The 17,343-nt window shown below is 39.2% G+C and overlaps 1 protein-coding gene across 4 annotated transcripts in view; it reads left to right on the forward strand.

Moving 5' to 3' along the window:
* Nucleotides 1-17,343, forward strand: part of NELL1 (neural EGFL like 1) — a 287,360-nt gene that overhangs the window by 267,141 nt on the left and 2,876 nt on the right. For 3 of the 4 annotated variants that reach the window (XM_051622049.1, XM_051622050.1, XM_051622051.1), the window contains 3 exons: nt 9,734-9,927; nt 14,853-15,029; nt 16,753-16,977. In XM_051622049.1, coding sequence (XP_051478009.1) covers nt 9,734-9,927; nt 14,853-15,029; nt 16,753-16,977 — 596 coding nt within the window. Of the gene's footprint in view, nt 1-870; nt 1,012-9,733; nt 9,928-14,852; nt 15,030-16,752; nt 16,978-17,343 lie in introns of all 4 variants that reach the window. The other variant, XM_051622053.1, reaches the window with a different exon arrangement.

Here is a 17,343-nt window from a genome sequence, read left to right on the forward strand (position 1 = left end):
CCCTACAAAATGTGCTGCAAAATGCTCAAAGGGGAGAAGCTGCCAAGTGCCAGCCGTGATTAACCAAAGTTACTAGCAATTATGAGGTCTCTATTAACCATGTTAAAGAAATTTTAAGAACTCCTTTATGAAAAAAGCACATTTATTGAAACTCAGCAGGTATTCATCATGCGTTACCTTTCCACGGCTACAGACTTGCTGGCATTTGCCTCACTTTTTTCCAGCTAAATGTTCTATTGCAGCTGAAACACAGGCTGCTTATTCTGTCTGTCACACCCTGTTATACATAGAGTGGGTATTTATTTTGATCGTATAAATGAAAGAGATTAACTATTGTTTGCAAAGCTCTCTGAGCACCCCAAGTGCCAGATAGCTGCGAATTTCACAGCTGAACACCAGAAACACAAATCCTGCAGTAAGTGCTTTTTCTTTCCATGATGTCCTGGGACGTGCAGTTTGTAAAGCAGGACTATTGCAGAAACTGCCTTTCCAGTGGAGAACCTGCTGTGCAATGCTTTATTGATATGCACAAGTGTAACTTCTGAGGTAAAACCAGACAAAGAACAAAAAACTCTGCATGCCTTCTTTGCATTTTAAACAAATCATGGTGTAAATTGATGTCTTCTGTGTATCAAATTCCATGATGTATTATTGCTCTTTTTTTTTATTGTTGTTACGTGAGTCATGTTTAAAGTGTCTGTTGTTTGGAACTGTAATAAACCTTGATGCAGCTATTAAAGGAAGACTTTTAACAAAAAAAGAAAAAAAGAAAACAACAACAAGATAAAAGCAACAAAACAAAATTAACCTAAACCGTTGGTGTAAAAGGAAATTAATTTCCTGGCTGGCTTGTGTTTTTCTCTGAGGCAGATATTGATGAGTGTGCAGAGGGGATCATTGAGTGTCACAACCATTCACGCTGTGTTAACCTCCCAGGGTGGTACCACTGTGAGTGCAGAAGCGGTTTCCATGACAATGGAAGCTATTCTCTTTCCGGGGAGTCCTGTATTGGTAAGCAATGATCAGCATAGCCCTTTTTTTTTTTTTTTTTTCTCCTCCTTCTGCATGGTGTTAAAAAGTGACTATTGAGATACTGTCCTGAGCAGTTTCTGTGTTTAAGGCTAAAATGAGAATGCAAGTGAGCGTGTCTGTGTTTGTCAGCATCCCCAGCCGCGCAGCGTGGGTGGTAGTTCAAGGTGTGTCCCATTTTTGAATGCTTATTAGAAGAGGGAGGCAGCCAGAGATCTAAAGTGTGACTTGCAGTGCTTTGCCATTTATCATCCTAAGCTGCTATAAAACCTGAAGTGAAAGTAAGCTTTCTGGGGAACTTAATAGTCCTCAGAAGGGGGAGAGCTGCTTTTCCATTTTCAAACTTCAGCAGAGCGATAACGCAGTGGGGTATGACCATGTTGCTTTGCTTTGTTTGTTTTGCAATGCTTGGCATCTTCATAATTTTGCTTTTAGAATTATGGAAATAACATCAGTCATTTATGCACCGTATTTGCAGAATAAGGCCCTAAGAACTTGAACAGAGAGGAATTTTGAAAGGATGCAGAGTTTGTGATTTGTTTCTATGGGAGAACAAAAGATAAGGCCCTGTGAGGATTTAGTGCTGGTTCTTGCAATCTGGGTGCCCTTGACTGGCCATAAGACACTGTGTGCCACCACGGCAAGGAAGCAGTAATAAAACTGTAGTGAGGATGGTAATTGTAGCTTACCTCTGCCTTACAATTTTTCTGCCTTTCAGCTTTTTCTCAGGAGCTTTATACATAATTTCTGTAGGACATTTTGTCAGATGAGTTTATTTAGAAAGTATCCCATTTTAACTTCTGTAGACACACAACTTCTCATACTTCCATTTCCTTACTTTAGAATTTCAGTTACTTCATCTCTAGTAAATTCTGTGACTTTTCTATAAAAGCTTTTCTGCTTCTCCTGTGAAAGACTTTTTCTTCTCAACACTGCCATTGCATTTATCATGTACATAAGTACAAGATTTAAAGTATATAATTAAAGCAAAAGTTAAATTAAAAATTTGTTTAAAAAATATAGACATTTACTTGTAATTTGTAACAAACATTTCTATTCTTTACAAATATTGGCTATTAGAAGTCCTTGGGACATGAAAGCCGCATGATTTAAAAATGCAGAGGAATAATTATTACTTTTAAAAGCAATATTTTGTAGTTTGTCCAGCTGAATTAGCTTTTTACACGGTGTCCTAAGCTGATGGGGAGCTCAATAAAATCACAGCAGTGAACTTCATTGGGGTGGCTGTGTAAAAAATGGCAATTTTTACAGCATTTTGTGGCTTAAAAGATAAAACACCACATGAAATCCATATATTTCTAAACAGAGTCTCGAATGTTTAGAGTTCTCCCCTGGGTTGTTTAAATACTGTAAAAGGAGTGATGGCCAGAGCAACGTTGAAAACACTTGATTTATGAGAAGTCTAAGCAATGTGACAAACATTAAAAAAACTGAGGAGATTGAGGATATGGGGCACTTGTAGCATCCCTGTACTGCTTGTGTGGGGAACCCCATCCTTTGCTACACTGGCCTTCTGTAGCTGGTTTAGGTCAAAGATCGAAAGCTCAGGCAAAGACCCCCCCATGGACAAGGCTCTGAATGGCCCATAGCTGAACTCAGTTCCCGAAAAAGTCAGCCTGTCTTGCATGGCATCAGTATTCAAGGGAAGGGCACGTGGTTACCTCAGAGGAAAAAGGAGCCTCAAATGTTCTGTGGAGACTGGAGGGCTGAGTTTTGTGAAAACAAGCTGCCCTCGTTTTGACCTGCTCAGCGTGCTGGAAGTTCGTAAGGTGATGTTCTCATCTTGCCATATGCAAGTTGTAAACAGGATGGGAAATTAGAGGGGTTATTTTAACAAAATAGCTTTTCTGAACCATCTGCTGCAGGATACCAATGAGGAAGAGAATAAACCAGTTTAGATTATTTCATTGCACTGGTTAATTAATTAAAAGTTAATTGAAAGATTCTGCCAACCCATGTTGGCAAAGAGATTTCAAACCATGATGCTTATTTTCAAGTGCAACTAAGAAGTGGTTAAAATGACAGCTAGATAACACTTCACTTTCTAGCTTAAACTCTCCTGCACACTGACTTTCATCACATTGCAGAGCTTGTTTGCCTGGTGGAGGATTTAGAGTCAGGGCCAGTGTCATTCACTTGATTTCAGGTAGAAGAGGATTCTTCTGCTTAGCAACAGCATTTTGTCCTGGTATATTTTACAGACTGTATACTGAAATCTAAGTGTGTACCTGAGGTGCATTTGAACCATTGCCCTTCCATATGTTTTGAAATGTTTCTTCTGCCTCCCTGAAGAACATAACATGAAGAACAATAAGTAGGCTAAGAACACAAGTAAAAAATATTAAACCTTCCCCCACAAAATAATAATAATATCATGAAAATCATAAGGCAGTGGGAGGCAGCACTCAGCTCTGACAGATTCCCTGAAGCCCAGGCAGCTGGTTGCTTTTGCTGGATGCATTTGTCTATCTCTTGGTTAACCTCTTTCCCCTCCGTTTGTACGTAGGTGGTCTTGGAGCTGAGTCATTGCTTTCAGTGTCTCTGCAGTGTCTGCAGAACATTTTGAAAAGTGACATCTATTTGAGAATTTTTTTGAGAAGTATCAGTGCTTCTAAAAGCTTTATTCTCATTGACTAGGAGAAAACAGTGGAATTTGTCGCTTGGCAAGGAACAAATATGTAAATCAACGGGGAAGGTCATAATGTTGCACCAGAGCTTGGGTAATAAGGATATATGACTTAGCCAGACCACTTCAAGCTTGGGAAAACTCTTATTTCTTAAAATATCAACCAAAGGCAGGTTGGAAATAGATTCCATGCTTTTATAGAAGATGTCATCTTCAAAAGATGATGGTGAGCAGGCTCAAATTAAGAATGTGTAATTTAATTACCAGAGGTAGCGTTTTTATGAGGCACTAGCCTTTACAATATTGTTATTAAGAATACTGCTTGCAGACAAAAGATAATTACTATACTAAGTCACTACCCAAGTTTGCTTAGCAATTCAAACTTGTATGGTGGAGCTGCTGGGTGGTGGGTTGTGTCTTTTTTTCTTCTGTAATAGGAGCATTGCTACGCTTCAAGGTGAACAAATAAAAATACTTCATAGAGAACTATGGGTGATTATATGATACATATTCCAATATTAACTACTATCTACTGACACCATATTGAAGCAACTGGCATACATTTTTTTCTCCCTGCACTAAGTACCTGTTGCCAAACACTGTTACCTCATCAGGTAATCATTGAATAAAGCCTCATCACTCAATTTTCAATGATAACATATAAGATTATCAGAAACAAGGCAGTAGTCCCTATGAGTTATTGGTTATTTTTTTCTATTCTAAGAATCAGTGCAAATTTTGAAGAGAAGCTTAACAGGGATTCTCCTCCCACCAAAAATCTCCACAAGATTCACCATGTATTTTGCCCTGGAAGATTGTGTAGCTAGACCTCACTGCAGGGTAGAGTAGCTGCTGTGGGTAAAGGAAAGCTGGAAAACAGGAGAGCTCAGCAGCTAGTGAGAATAAACTCCACCTGTGTTGGGCTCCCACAAAAGTTGGATGCAGCAGTGCTTGGGGGACAAGTCTGAAAGGGTTTCAAATCAATTCCCAAGGCTTTCATATTCTCCGTAGTGTGCTGCAGATTAGAAAGCAAGAGAAAAGGAGGTTTCTTTGTTTATTTTGCCCCCTTTCTCTGTCAAACAAAGAGCTAGACCCATCCTTTGAAAAATTTCCTCTGTGCCTGGGAACTGCTTTTCTATCAATCATTAGAGAAGGGGTTATGTAGAGAGGGAGATTTGCTGATGGTACAGGGTATCCAAGATCAACTTTAGAACCTGCTGATTTACAACTTCTGTTCTGCTCATTGACCTTCTTAAAGCTCATGATATCTGAGTCTATTTGTGGATTTTGTCCTGCAAAATAATCTTGCTTACTTTCCATGTAGTACATTCTGATTCTTGCATTCTGAGAGAAAGCTGTGTTACGTGTCTTCGAAGTGATCATATTTAGTAATTTCTGTATTTCTAGAAAGCATAAAGTCCTATATTCAGAATCTAGTTTGCTATGCAATGTTCTTTAATAGACCACTGTGTCTCTACAGAACAAAAGGACTACCATAAAATGTTTTCTGACTAAAAATGAATCTGGTTAGTGATTTATTTCTTTTCCAAAGATGAGTCCAAATCACTTGGATTTATAAAGAAGGGAAATACATTAAGTGACAAGTTGCCTGTGAAAAATGATATGTCAAAACAGTGTTTAGTTAACGTGTACACACATTGATTTGGGAGCCCAGCATACATTTTTCACGTTAACGTTATACTGTAATGATTTAATGTACCATAACAGTTAAAATTAGCACATTAGGAGGATTCTTTCTTCTGCAACAGCCTATCATGATATTACAGAGCACCACACTGCATGACTTGCTTGCACACATTTATTAAGGTACTATAGAGAAGTCATATCATTAAAATCTGAATAGCCTTGAAAACTAAGAAATGAAGTAACTAGGGATTGGTTTAAAATTTCAGTGAAACCAAGTTAATGAACTTATGTTGATATGTACAGTCATGCTTGTCTTCTACCCCATTCAAATAGAGTGGCCATGGGACCTCTCATAATATCTGAGGCAAATTACTTCTCGTTACAGCCAAAAAGCATGGAGAAGGAAATTGCATCTCAGGGGATTATTCTATTCTATTTTGATTCTGATTTCATGTCTGCCCATGTTACCAAGCTATCTTTATGTGCTTTGAGAGTATATTGGGAAATGAGCACATCTTGTGTGGTTTGGTTTTTCTCTTTTCCCTGTCACAAAATGTGACTTAGTTGCATTGTGGCTAAAATACACTTGATCAGGTACTTGTTGCCGTATGCTTGTTTAAAGAAGCACAGATTGAAAGTGTTTGTAGAGTGGAGAGCTTGATTAGCTTTATGGTAGTCCTGTGCAATGTTTGAGGTGGCATGTCACAGCAATCACCACTTTGCTGTTGACTATGTGTTGTTGACACTAAATAGCATAGGGTGAGCATTCCAAGCAGGTTTCTGATTATAGTCATTTCCACTATATCCTGCTTTTCCTTCAAAAGGGGCTGTGTGGAGGGGGAGGTAAAGTTCTGCCACTTCTACTTGCATTAATCAGTAGGTTTTGCCACAGATTATCTCGATATAACAAATAAGATTGCAAAATCCCATTCCAGGTGTGAAAAGGTTGTTTTCAGAGATTGACAGGATACATGGAAGAACTAATCGTCCCAAAAGTTCTTGTGCTGTATACATGGAAAGACTGGAGTCTCCTTGCTATTTCACATTCGAATTTGTGCACTGTTCTTCAGAGTTCCTTGATTTATAAATGAATATTACATCTTCTTCCTACCTACTGTTGTTATAACGGGAAATAAGATTTGCTTATGGTTTTGTCTTGCCCATCATTAAATGTTCTGGTTTTGGGCCCAAAGCTTCTGAGAGCAGTTGTGGAAAAGCAAACGAAACCTGAGGGGAGCGTGGGGAATTTGAGCTGAGCAAGGATTTGAATAACATAAAAATAATCTATATGCAAGAGTCTTGTCCTACAAATTCCATATTCATGAGGAGATTGTTTTGGACATGGTCAGAATTTTAAACTAGGCTAATTGTTCGACACCTATGTAGACACATCGATTCCAGTTGTTAAGAGAAATTTTACACTAAATATAAGTATTTTCTTCCACATTCTGCATAACCATCTACATGCTGATCTCATGTTGCTGTCAGCAAGTCCATTTGATCTCCATCAAACAGAAATACTTTCTTAAGCTAACTGGGAATTAATGATAGGGGAGCATTTGTCTCAAGTTTTTATCCTTCGCCACCCTGTCCCCATTCTGGTTTGAGGCTGAAAGAGTGAAAGGGACAAAATCATGTTATGCTTATAACTTCTTTTCCTCGAGTTGCTGGGAACATTGGCTGTTTGTTCTGACTTTTAGAAATGCAATCAGTGACAAGAAATACTGCCAAAGGGATGTTCTCAGAAAATGAGCTCTATTAAAAGTTCAGCTGGAAATGAGTGCAGTGTCCAAGCCTTTTATATTTGATTAATGACTAAAACTTTTAAATAATAAATGCCATAAAATAATAAGAAACCATCATTTGCATAAAGAACAGGCAGGGGAAAAAATGAGCAAACTGAGTAGCAATTAGGAATTTTTGTTCATGCTATGTTACTCAGCTTTGCTTGATTGGTTTCTTTGTCAAGAAAGTTCCATTTACCAGTTTGGGCTGCTCTTAATGGGGCATCCTTTTTATGTGTGCTAAATGGAGAACAGCAGCAGCTGTACGTAAATAGGGTGTTCTTCCCTTTTGGATATGTGTAACAGATTAAGTTTGCTTTGTGCAGTGAGAACAGGTCTGTGCTACGGAGGTTATGAATAATGTTAGTTTCTATAATTGCTAACATCTGGCTTTCCATAAATCTGTTAAATTACATGGAAACAGAATTAGATTTCTGTGTCATAAGTAAAGCAATTACATGGAACTCTGTTGGCAATATGGCTTTATATTCATATGTGAAATCCTTTTAGTTTTGAACTGTGGAAGCTACCCTTCTAATCTGCACTGTGGTCCTACATTCAAAATATCTGCTATTCAAGGAGCCCTTAATATAGTGGGGAAGAAAATATTGGTGATGCTTGGTGACATCACCAAAGACTAAGTGAATGCTTCATTTATACCTTTGTCTTCAACATAAAATATGAATCAAAGTCTATTAAAAGGAAAATGGGCTATTTAAAAGAATATTTTAAGTCTTTCAGTAGCTGTTTGGGTGTAATTCGGTGCGAAGGTGGTGAGACACTGGAACAGGTTGTCCAGGGAAATTGTGGAAGCCCCATCCCTTGAAGTATTCAAGACCAGTGCGGATGGGGCTCTGAGCAACCTGATCTAGTGGGAGGTGTCCCTGCCCATGCTGGAGAGTTGGAACTAGATGATCTTTAAGGTCTCTTCCAACCCAAACCATTCTATGATTCTAAGATTCTGTGAATTTATTTCATAGCCGTTCATTCATAGTTCTCTTCATGTCCCTCTTCATGGTTTTTACCTCCTGTGATACCCTGGCACTTGTTTAAAAATCAACTACAATTTTAATTTCTCTTAGTGCAGTGCCTTTTACACCACTGGTAGTGGACCTTCCAAGTACTGAGTGTTAAGCTATGCATTAGAGCAATAACAATACTTTTTGGCAATTAAGTCTGTCAAGGCAACAAAATACACCTTTTTTTAGGGAAGTCTGAGCACCAAGCCATCTAACTGTGCTATTAGGCCACTGCAAAAGTCCCTGACAAAGAACTGGCCCACAGGTTAGCCCAGAATTTAAGCCCTTCTGCAGTGTATTTGCCTCCAGCTTCCTTTTGGGTCTATAAGCCGAAAGAGGAACAGCCATTTTCTGGCAGCCCAAGCCCCCAGCTCAGTTGTGCAGTTTGATTTTGCATTTGGTCAAATCCAGGGGCCCTTCCACATTTCCACCTGCTCCTGAAGTATTTTTGAATGGAAAGAAATAATTTTACTAACAGAAGGAATTTAGTGCCTTGATTGTTGCAGGGAGTTTCCTTCAGCAGACTGAGAGAATTGTTAGTGGTTTTTTTTCAGTTCTGGTTTCCTGAGGACTTGTGAACCCATGGCACTTGTCCAAAGAGTAGGGCAACTGGTCATCACATCCTTCCTAAATTAGAGAGGAATTTAGAATTCTCAGGTAATATTGAATAGTTATACATTTCACGCTAGCAGTAAGGTCATGTTACCTGATCAATGTGAGGTTCCTTATTGTAATTTCTGAATTCATACAGTAATATTCTGAAATTTGAATGACAGAAGCCATCACTGAATTTCTTCTTCAGCCTTCCTCCCACCGTTTATTTTTGCTTTATGTGGACAACCTGTCAATATATTGTTTAAGAACAGTCCAAAGTTATTTTCTGAAAGAAATACCTGATTTTAACAGTGCTCTTAAAAATCTCATGGATTTTGCTGCAAGAAAAAGAATGCTGCATTAAGTCCCAACATAAATTCATATTGCAGAATCATATTTTACCCTCTAAAAGCAATTTTAATGGGATACAGTAATTCACTTTTCTCTAGGGTATATTGTTTATCTTTTGTTACTTCTTTATGTCATTGCTAAATCATACTTTTCCTGCCAAGCTTTGTTCTAAGAGTTATTTCCATTTCTTTTTTTCTTTTTCTTTTCTTCTTTTTATTTTTTTAGAATTCACTCACATCTTCCAGCAATGGGAAAAGGATGCAACTGACTGCTCTTAGTATGGGAAATGTTGGTCATGCTAGGAACTTACAGTGCACTTCTGTTTTGTTTTAAAATCCAGAACAGAGAGTGGGCTAATTGACAGAAAGTCACTCTGATTGTTTACTAATTTCCAGTCACTGGGAAAACATTATACACCCTTGTCTGACTGTTCAAATTCATCATTGATACACAGTCCCAACAAACAAATACTAAAGAATAACCTAAAAAAAAATAAATAAAAAAATCAGTGTTTAAAGTCTAGCAAGTAAATATGGAAGAGATCAGAAAGAAGGCACCCTCTTCCACCTCGAAAGCAGATGTGCAATAATTACTTAATACAGAAATAAAATTTGCCCTGTGAAAGAAGGTGTCCAAAGCATTATGAACCTGCTGTTTTGCAGATATCGATGAGTGTGCCTTAAAGACCCACACCTGTTGGAACGATTCAGCCTGTGTGAACCTGGCAGGAGGGTTTGATTGCCTTTGTCCATCCGGACCATCTTGCACTGGAGACTGTCTCCATGAAGGTGGCTTCAAGCGGAACGGGCAGGTGTGGACCTTGAGGGAGGACAGATGCTCCGTTTGTTCCTGCAAGGTGAGATCCATCTGGGCTGAGCTTCAGGTGTCCCTTAATTCTCTGGGCTCGTGTCAGAAACGAAACATTACAGTGTCAGTGGTGTGGGCAAAAGTCCTAGCCTAAGGCCTTGGTCTCCCATGCATCTCTCAGAACAAATACTTTGGACAGCCATCTTCCTGTTGCTGGTGTTTGCCTTTACTTGCAATAGATGTCAATGAACTGGGTGAGAAGGAAGGCCTGGTCGTGAGTCAGAAGTTGGAGGACTTAGCAGCAGGCACTTAAGTTGAGGAAAGTGAAGAGGTTGAAAGCCAGCTTTCTTCTCATCCTAGCTTGGCTGTGTTGGCAGCTGTCCCACTTAAGCAGTGCAGTTATCCCTGCACCTTTGGAGAAGCCAGGCATAGTATAAGTAGCTATAGTTTAGAGTTAACAAGCAGATCAGTTTGTTTTGTTCTGTTTTTTTTCCCCTGGAGAAGATCTGCTCTTTCTGATTGTGGTAATCCAGAGAAAAGAACAAATGACTCTGCTTTCTTTATTTTCACTAGTGCTGCTGCTGAAATGAGAAGAATTTTAGAAATGCACCAATCTGAGACATGGTTGGTCTTTTGAGGCCACTTTGACCTCGTGCTTTCCCAGCATTGGTAAAGCTGTCCTCAGACACAGCAGAACGCTTGGCCCTTGTGTAAGTCTAAGTAAATTGAGATTTTGGCCACTGTGAAAACTGAACGTAGAGCATGGGAAGTGAGCTGTCAGTCCCCATGTCTTAATGCTGATGAGCCAGAGAAGCACTGAAGGGTTTGGGAGGGACAAAGGGGAAGATTGTTAATATAGCAGAAGTGAAAATCAAGACTTTAGAGTGAAAAGAACCAGCAAAGTACACTGCTGTTTTGGGCTCAAAAGGCAATATGTTCTTGTTAGTTGCTGTATTTTTTATTTCAAGTAGCCTCAAGCTCCCTAAAACTCCTCCCTTCAGAAACTGAACTGTACAACTCCACTGAATATATATCAAGCTCTTATTGTGATCTTGCGGAACTGGCTGGCTTATGAAAGGATTTCCAGTCAATAGAATAAACAGTTTAATATATGTGAAGACATCTGATCTGCCTGTGCAGAATTGTAGCTAGTAGTATTTCCATTTTAGATTGCTTGTAAGTTGTTTTATTTGACATTTCTCATCACACTTGTTTCTTATGTTGAATTTTCTTAGTATACAGGATGATTAACTAGAACAGACATATTTTAAACTAAGCCTGGTATTATTTGTTGCTATGACTTTTCCTTTATATCTTCCTCACTTTCCAATTTTTTCCTCTGTGAATTAACATCTGCATTTGATGTCACTGCAGCAGCTGCCTTATTTCAAGGGCCAAATTCCTTTCTATAAACAGGGAAAACAGGGAGAGTTCCTCCACTATCGCATCCCAGGCAGAATGTGAAGTCTTCCTTGTGTGTTTATTGAAGCATATTTTAATAAACTGTGATGGGTTCCAATACACCAGACTACATCTCAGTCCTGCTGCAAGACTCTATCCTTTTTGTGCAGTTGCACAGAGAGCTGGCCCCATTTGACCTTCTTGCAGCCCACTCAGTTTTCTGTGAGGAAAAGGGCAGAGTGTAACTAAATAACTCCTTATACCTCTAGCTTTGAAATGATCCTACTCACTTGTTTCATCTAGAAGACAAATCAGCATTTCCCATGTAAAATAATATTTTTTTCTTTCGGCTTTTCTTTTGTCATGGTTACTTTGGGAAAGGTCAGATGGATATATTTTGTGCAGTGACTGGATCCCATCTTGAAAATATTTTAACTTAAATGCTGGTGCAAAGGAAATGAAATACCTTGCTTAACACTGAAGTTCATTACGGTTACTTGTGGAGTAGGATTCTGTGGGATATGATAAATTATGTTCTTTCAGTTATATAATGAAACAAATTGTCATCGTTGAAGCACAGGGATTATTTCTGTGTTTGATCAGACCCTATGTCTTCAAACTATTCTTGTCCATCTGAATGAATATAAAGTTTACAGAAACAAATTCTCAAAGCCATTAATACAGTACCTTAAATATATTTAATGTGTCTTCTATAGGTATCTTCCTGAATTGATGTGGATTTAATACACAATTAAATTTAAGGGTGGTGAAAATCGGAAGGGTGGTGGGGAGCTCTTGCTCTCTCCCACAAAAAAAACTAAGCCTGGCTGTACAGTCTGGCTGTATCAGGCTTTTAAGTCGTTCCTCTAATTAAGACAACCCCCCATTCCCTGTATTAAAAAAAAGCCTGGGGAGGAGTACATCCCTGGGAACAGGGGGATGTGCCAAGGTGAAGTCTGCTCCTGAGGGTGAGAACGCTTTGGTGTTTCTGGCTTCTGCAGGGTCTGATTTCTGTCCAAATTGGCAATTGTGGAAACTTGAATCACCATTTACAGTGATTCCCTTGTGTGGCAGTTTTTCCTTTGGTAAGAACATTTTTTGTGTTCATACCACTGATACTTAGGAAGCATGTAGAAGTCATTTGGTAAGGAAAGAAGAGAGGGCAAGGTACTAATAAGATGCTATAGGTTATTACCAAATGGAAGTTAGATGTATATGTCTCATTTTTCTGTGTATTCTCAATGCTACTGTTGCAAAAAAGATGCAAGTGAAATGTAGCTTAAGAGGCTTTGTGTCACTGCAGTATAGGGATAAAAATGTTTTTTGAAAGGCATGGAACTAATGAGGTTGTAGATAAAACACAGATGCGTAAGGAATAGAGAGAGCAGCAGTGTATTATGATTTCTAAAAGGTCTCTGACAAAATCATCAGGCTTTATCAGTGTTCTGAAATGCAGAGATTAAAGGCAATGTAAAAGGTTAGCTGCTCCCTAGAGGTAACAGCATGGGAGCTGAGAGAAGCACAGAACTATCAGCACTGTCACCAGCTGAAAAGGGAATTTGAAAACTAATCTTGAAAGCTTGGAAACAGAATTAGAGCTAAGCAGACAGGTTATTGTTAGCCATTATTAATCAGCACTCCATTATGGAGAGAAAAGGAGCTGCATTGTTGAGGCCGTTGGGTTGCTCAGATGCCTGGTGCTGGAGCTGGTCAGCCTGGCCAACATGCTGAGCTGCTACTTGACGTCTACCCTCAGCAAGGGGTGGAAGATGGTTGTGCTTTCCCACCTGCAAGAATGGAGATTTAGTCATAACTTCCCATGAGGAAAGGCTTTCTCACTGAAAGGAGAGGATGACTTTTTTGTTGTGTTTTTTTTTTTTGGGGGGGGAAAAGGGTTGCATCTGGACCTGGCTGGACCTAAGCCTAAGGAAATGGGTCACTGCCAGTCTCCCTTAACCTTGTGATTTACTCAAACTGCTGAGTAAGGAAATAGAGCTTGTTTATTCCTTCTCTCACAGCTAAAGCAGCAAACTAGCCACAAGCAGAGACCCCTTAGTTATCTTCATTTGATACAAAACCAAATGACTGTAGGGCAATCCAGTGGCAAAGACATCCTGGGCTTCTATCACCATCACCCTTTTTTGTAATCACTTTGAAAAAGGATCAAGAGGAAATTAATTCCCATACTTTCCTAGGTATCCCTTTATTTAGGGGCAATAATAATAAAAAAAAACAACCACAAACTTTTTCTTCTCACATCAGACACAGGTTTATAGACTGAGAGCAAAGTTCTGATGAGAATATGGGAAAACTGCAGTGAGGTGAGTGGAGTTGTTTTAGGAGTTGTACAGTTGTGATCAAAAGCAGAATATAGGTTCATTCCTCTCACAGCTCTGCCTTCAAATTGGCTGCAGAGGATGCTTTGCTTGCATAAGGACTTATCCAAGAACTGTCATTGAATGCAAAATGATTCTTTTCAATAATCTCTGCATTATTAACTGTGATTTCAGTTCCCAGTCTACATGTGGCATATCAGTATGGTGGCTCACCTACAGTAAGGGGTATAATTTCAAATATGGTAGTCCACCTAATTTTCATAACTAGAATTATAATCAATTTGTTTTTCTCTGATGGAAAGAGAATATATCTTTTTCTCTTCACACGCTGAAGCAATTCTTCTGTTTATCTCAAACATTTCTTTTTAATGGTCTTCAACAAAATGGGCTACCCAATACTGTAAGCAAATATTTAGCAAAATCATATTTTGGAAAGGCTGTGGAATACAGACTCTCTTTAATACATTAACAGAATTATAACAGATGATGACATGTCCATTTAGCTTTACAATGGTGTACAGCAGGTCCAACTGTGGAACAGAACCAATGGTGAATTCAGAGTAAAACAATATTGGTGCCACTGTGATTTTGCTGTGTTGTTTTCCTATGAAGTTAAAGGGAACACCTTCATATTGTCTGTTTATTCAAGTTATTTTCTTCACAGTGATACAATCAGTCAAAGTAGTGCTAAACAAATATTGTATGTATAAGAGTGGCAACTGCTTGAAGAGTTTGTTGATGTAACCAATGAGATATGAAATTGCTTCACTATATTTCTTCTGAGGTACTGATTTCTTTTAAATTCAATTATCTGGAGACAGGAAACAGTATTGTGGGAAGCTGTGGATTCCCCCTTCTTGGAAGTGTTCAAGGCCAGGTTGGATGGGGCTTTGAGCAACCTGATCTAGTGGGAGGTGTCCCTGCCCAGGGAGGAGGGTTGAAGCTAAATGATCTCTAAGGTCTCTTCCAACCTAAACCATTCCATGATTTTATGATTCTCAGATTCAGACAGTATTGGATCCATGCATTGATAGAAATTAGGACAATACTGGAATTTGAGGTATTTCTTACAACTGGCAGGATCTAGTCCTTGTTGCTGGTAGCACCGAGTACATTAAGAACTTGGTATTTCCTGACACGCCAAAGCCGTGCCCTTTGCTGTTGCACCCTGTGACCTTACCTGGGCTGCTGCCTGACAGTCTGGGGTTGACAGCAGGGCAACGTGTCCTCCTTGCAGGACGGGCGGGTTTTCTGCCGGAGAACAGCCTGCGACTGCGGGAACCCCAGCGCTGACCTCTTCTGCTGCCCGGAGTGCGACACCCGAGTCACCAGCCAGTGCCTCGACCAAACCGGGCACAAGCTCTACCGCAGCGGGGACAACTGGACCTACAGCTGCCAGCAGTGCCGCTGCCTGGTATGGGTAAAGTCTTTCAGAGGGGAATGAGAAAATGAGGATTGTGATTTTTAGCAAAGCATACCTGGAAGGAGGCTCTTGGCTCTCTCTTCACGTGCTTTCAAACTAAGAATGATGATAAAGCACTTACAGAGAACCGAAACCTCCACCATCAGTTTTCTTCTGACTGTTGAATAAGTAGGTCTAATGAACAAAATTAAAAGCTTGGAAACCTCAATACTATATTAACTTCAGCATTAATCTACTTTTGAGAACTTTAATAAGGTCAGCTAATCTTTAAATGACTTTTTACTCTTTTTTTTTTTTTTTTCTCCACGTGGAATGGATTTGGTTGGGGGGGTTTCAGCTTTTAATTACATCAACTGTTGTACCTGTCTTATCAAAATGGACAATGCAGTGCTTTTTTCATTCAGCAAATGCTGGAAGAACAGAGTGCCAGTGCCACATGGTGAATTAGCAAAACTAACAAAAAAAAGAAAAGAAAGATAAAGAAAACTGAAATTGCTACACAAACATGCAATGTAAAGAACATTTATTTTCTCATTAGGCAGTGTAGATTATTTCCCTAAAGTTTAGTTTTTGTACAGATATACTAATAGTGCAGTGGTGAACTTCATTAAAATTATCAGCCTTCCATTTGTAGCCATCTATGTAATATTGTCTTTATATATTATATTAATCAAGAGGTGTCTGAACATCAGGAAACAAATTACATTCAAAGCTAAGTTACTGTTAAGAGATAATTATCCATATTGTACAGCAGTAAGTATTGTATTTTCTATTCTCCTAAGATAGTTTTTGTAATGGTTGCAAGAAACCTTAGTAGCCAGCAGCAACAGCAAATATTAGATGTGACACATTTTACAAGGGATACCGAGTTTGTGGCTAGCAGTTCTTTGCCTAATTTTATGATGGGGTTAACAAGCATGCAGAGCTAAAAGACAGGGATGCACTAAATCAGTGCTACATGTGAGGCTTTGGGCAACGTGTGACGTTACCAACACCTAAAGTGCTTACAGAGAAGCAGAATGCAAGTGATTGGAGCCCTTTGCAGGTTAAGTTTAGACAAATGGATCCTACAGCAGTACTCTACAGAATTGAACTGATGATTCTCTCTTCTACATGTTTCTAGCTCCTAAACTGCTTTTTTTTTTTTTTTTACAAAGCTAAATAATGAAGTGAAATGACTCAGTGGAACATACCTAGTATTACTCTACAATTCCTGTAGAGGTTGACAGTAAAATCAATTTTGGCTGTTGCTTGTTAGATCAATGTTCAGTACTTCCTGACCATACTAACCTACATCTATCTGCAGTGTTTCTTTTCTATTTAAACAGTTGCTATGATCCTGCAGAGATCTTTATGTGACCAAGTGTAGAAAGAGGGCATAAGTCTGCAAGGCAATCACTAGAAAAATATTAGTTTATGGAAAATATTGGAACCCGGTATTTAATGCTGCCTTTAAAAACCTCAGAGAACTTAAGTTCTCCTCTTACAATGATGACAGTGTTTTTGTTTAGTCAAGAAACAACCAAATGATAGTCTGCTCCATTGAAGAAACTTCAGCTCAGTATTCAAATATGCGTTTATATGATGAACCAAACTGAGAGCTGATCCATTAACTTCATTTCAGTTTTGGCAAAATAAAACATTCCCATTCAGCAGGATGCAAAGTTTCTTGGTAGGGCAACAGATTCAATGAGCTTTGCTTCAATTTTTACAGGAAGGAGAGGTGGATTGTTGGCCTCTTATGTGCCCGAATCTGAACTGCGAGTACACAGCCATCTCAGAAGGAGAGTGCTGTCCCCACTGTGTCAGTGACCCCTGTCTGGCTGACAACATCACCTACGACATCAGGAAAACCTGTCTAGATGGTTACGGAATCACAAGACTTAGCGGCGCTGTATGGACAATGGTGGGATCTCCTTGTACAACCTGCAAATGTAAGGTACGATGGGCAAGGTAGAAGGGTAATGCAGGTGTATGCTGCTGCATTAAATCGGGGTCACTTTCTGCCCTGGAAGCTCACGTTTAGATCTCAGAGAAGTAAATGAGACCTGAGGGGAGAAGCCTGCAGAAATCCCACACCCATTGTGCCCTAAAGGGTGGAAACAAAACTATTCTGTGCTTGTTAAAGACGTTGAGCACAGATATGTAATACCCTAAGGCAACTTGCAGACATTCTGTTGGAGAGCCCTTCAGGCATTCTCAGTATGAACCTTGGCTAACACATTAATAATTGCCTAATGTTCATGAAAAAGTATTTTACAGAGCTAGTAAGCAGAGGCAAAAATACTAATAAAAGTTTCACCAC

This window comes from Apus apus, chromosome 5, assembly GCF_020740795.1.
Source record: "Apus apus isolate bApuApu2 chromosome 5, bApuApu2.pri.cur, whole genome shotgun sequence".
Taxonomy (NCBI): Eukaryota; Metazoa; Chordata; class Aves; order Apodiformes; family Apodidae; genus Apus; species Apus apus.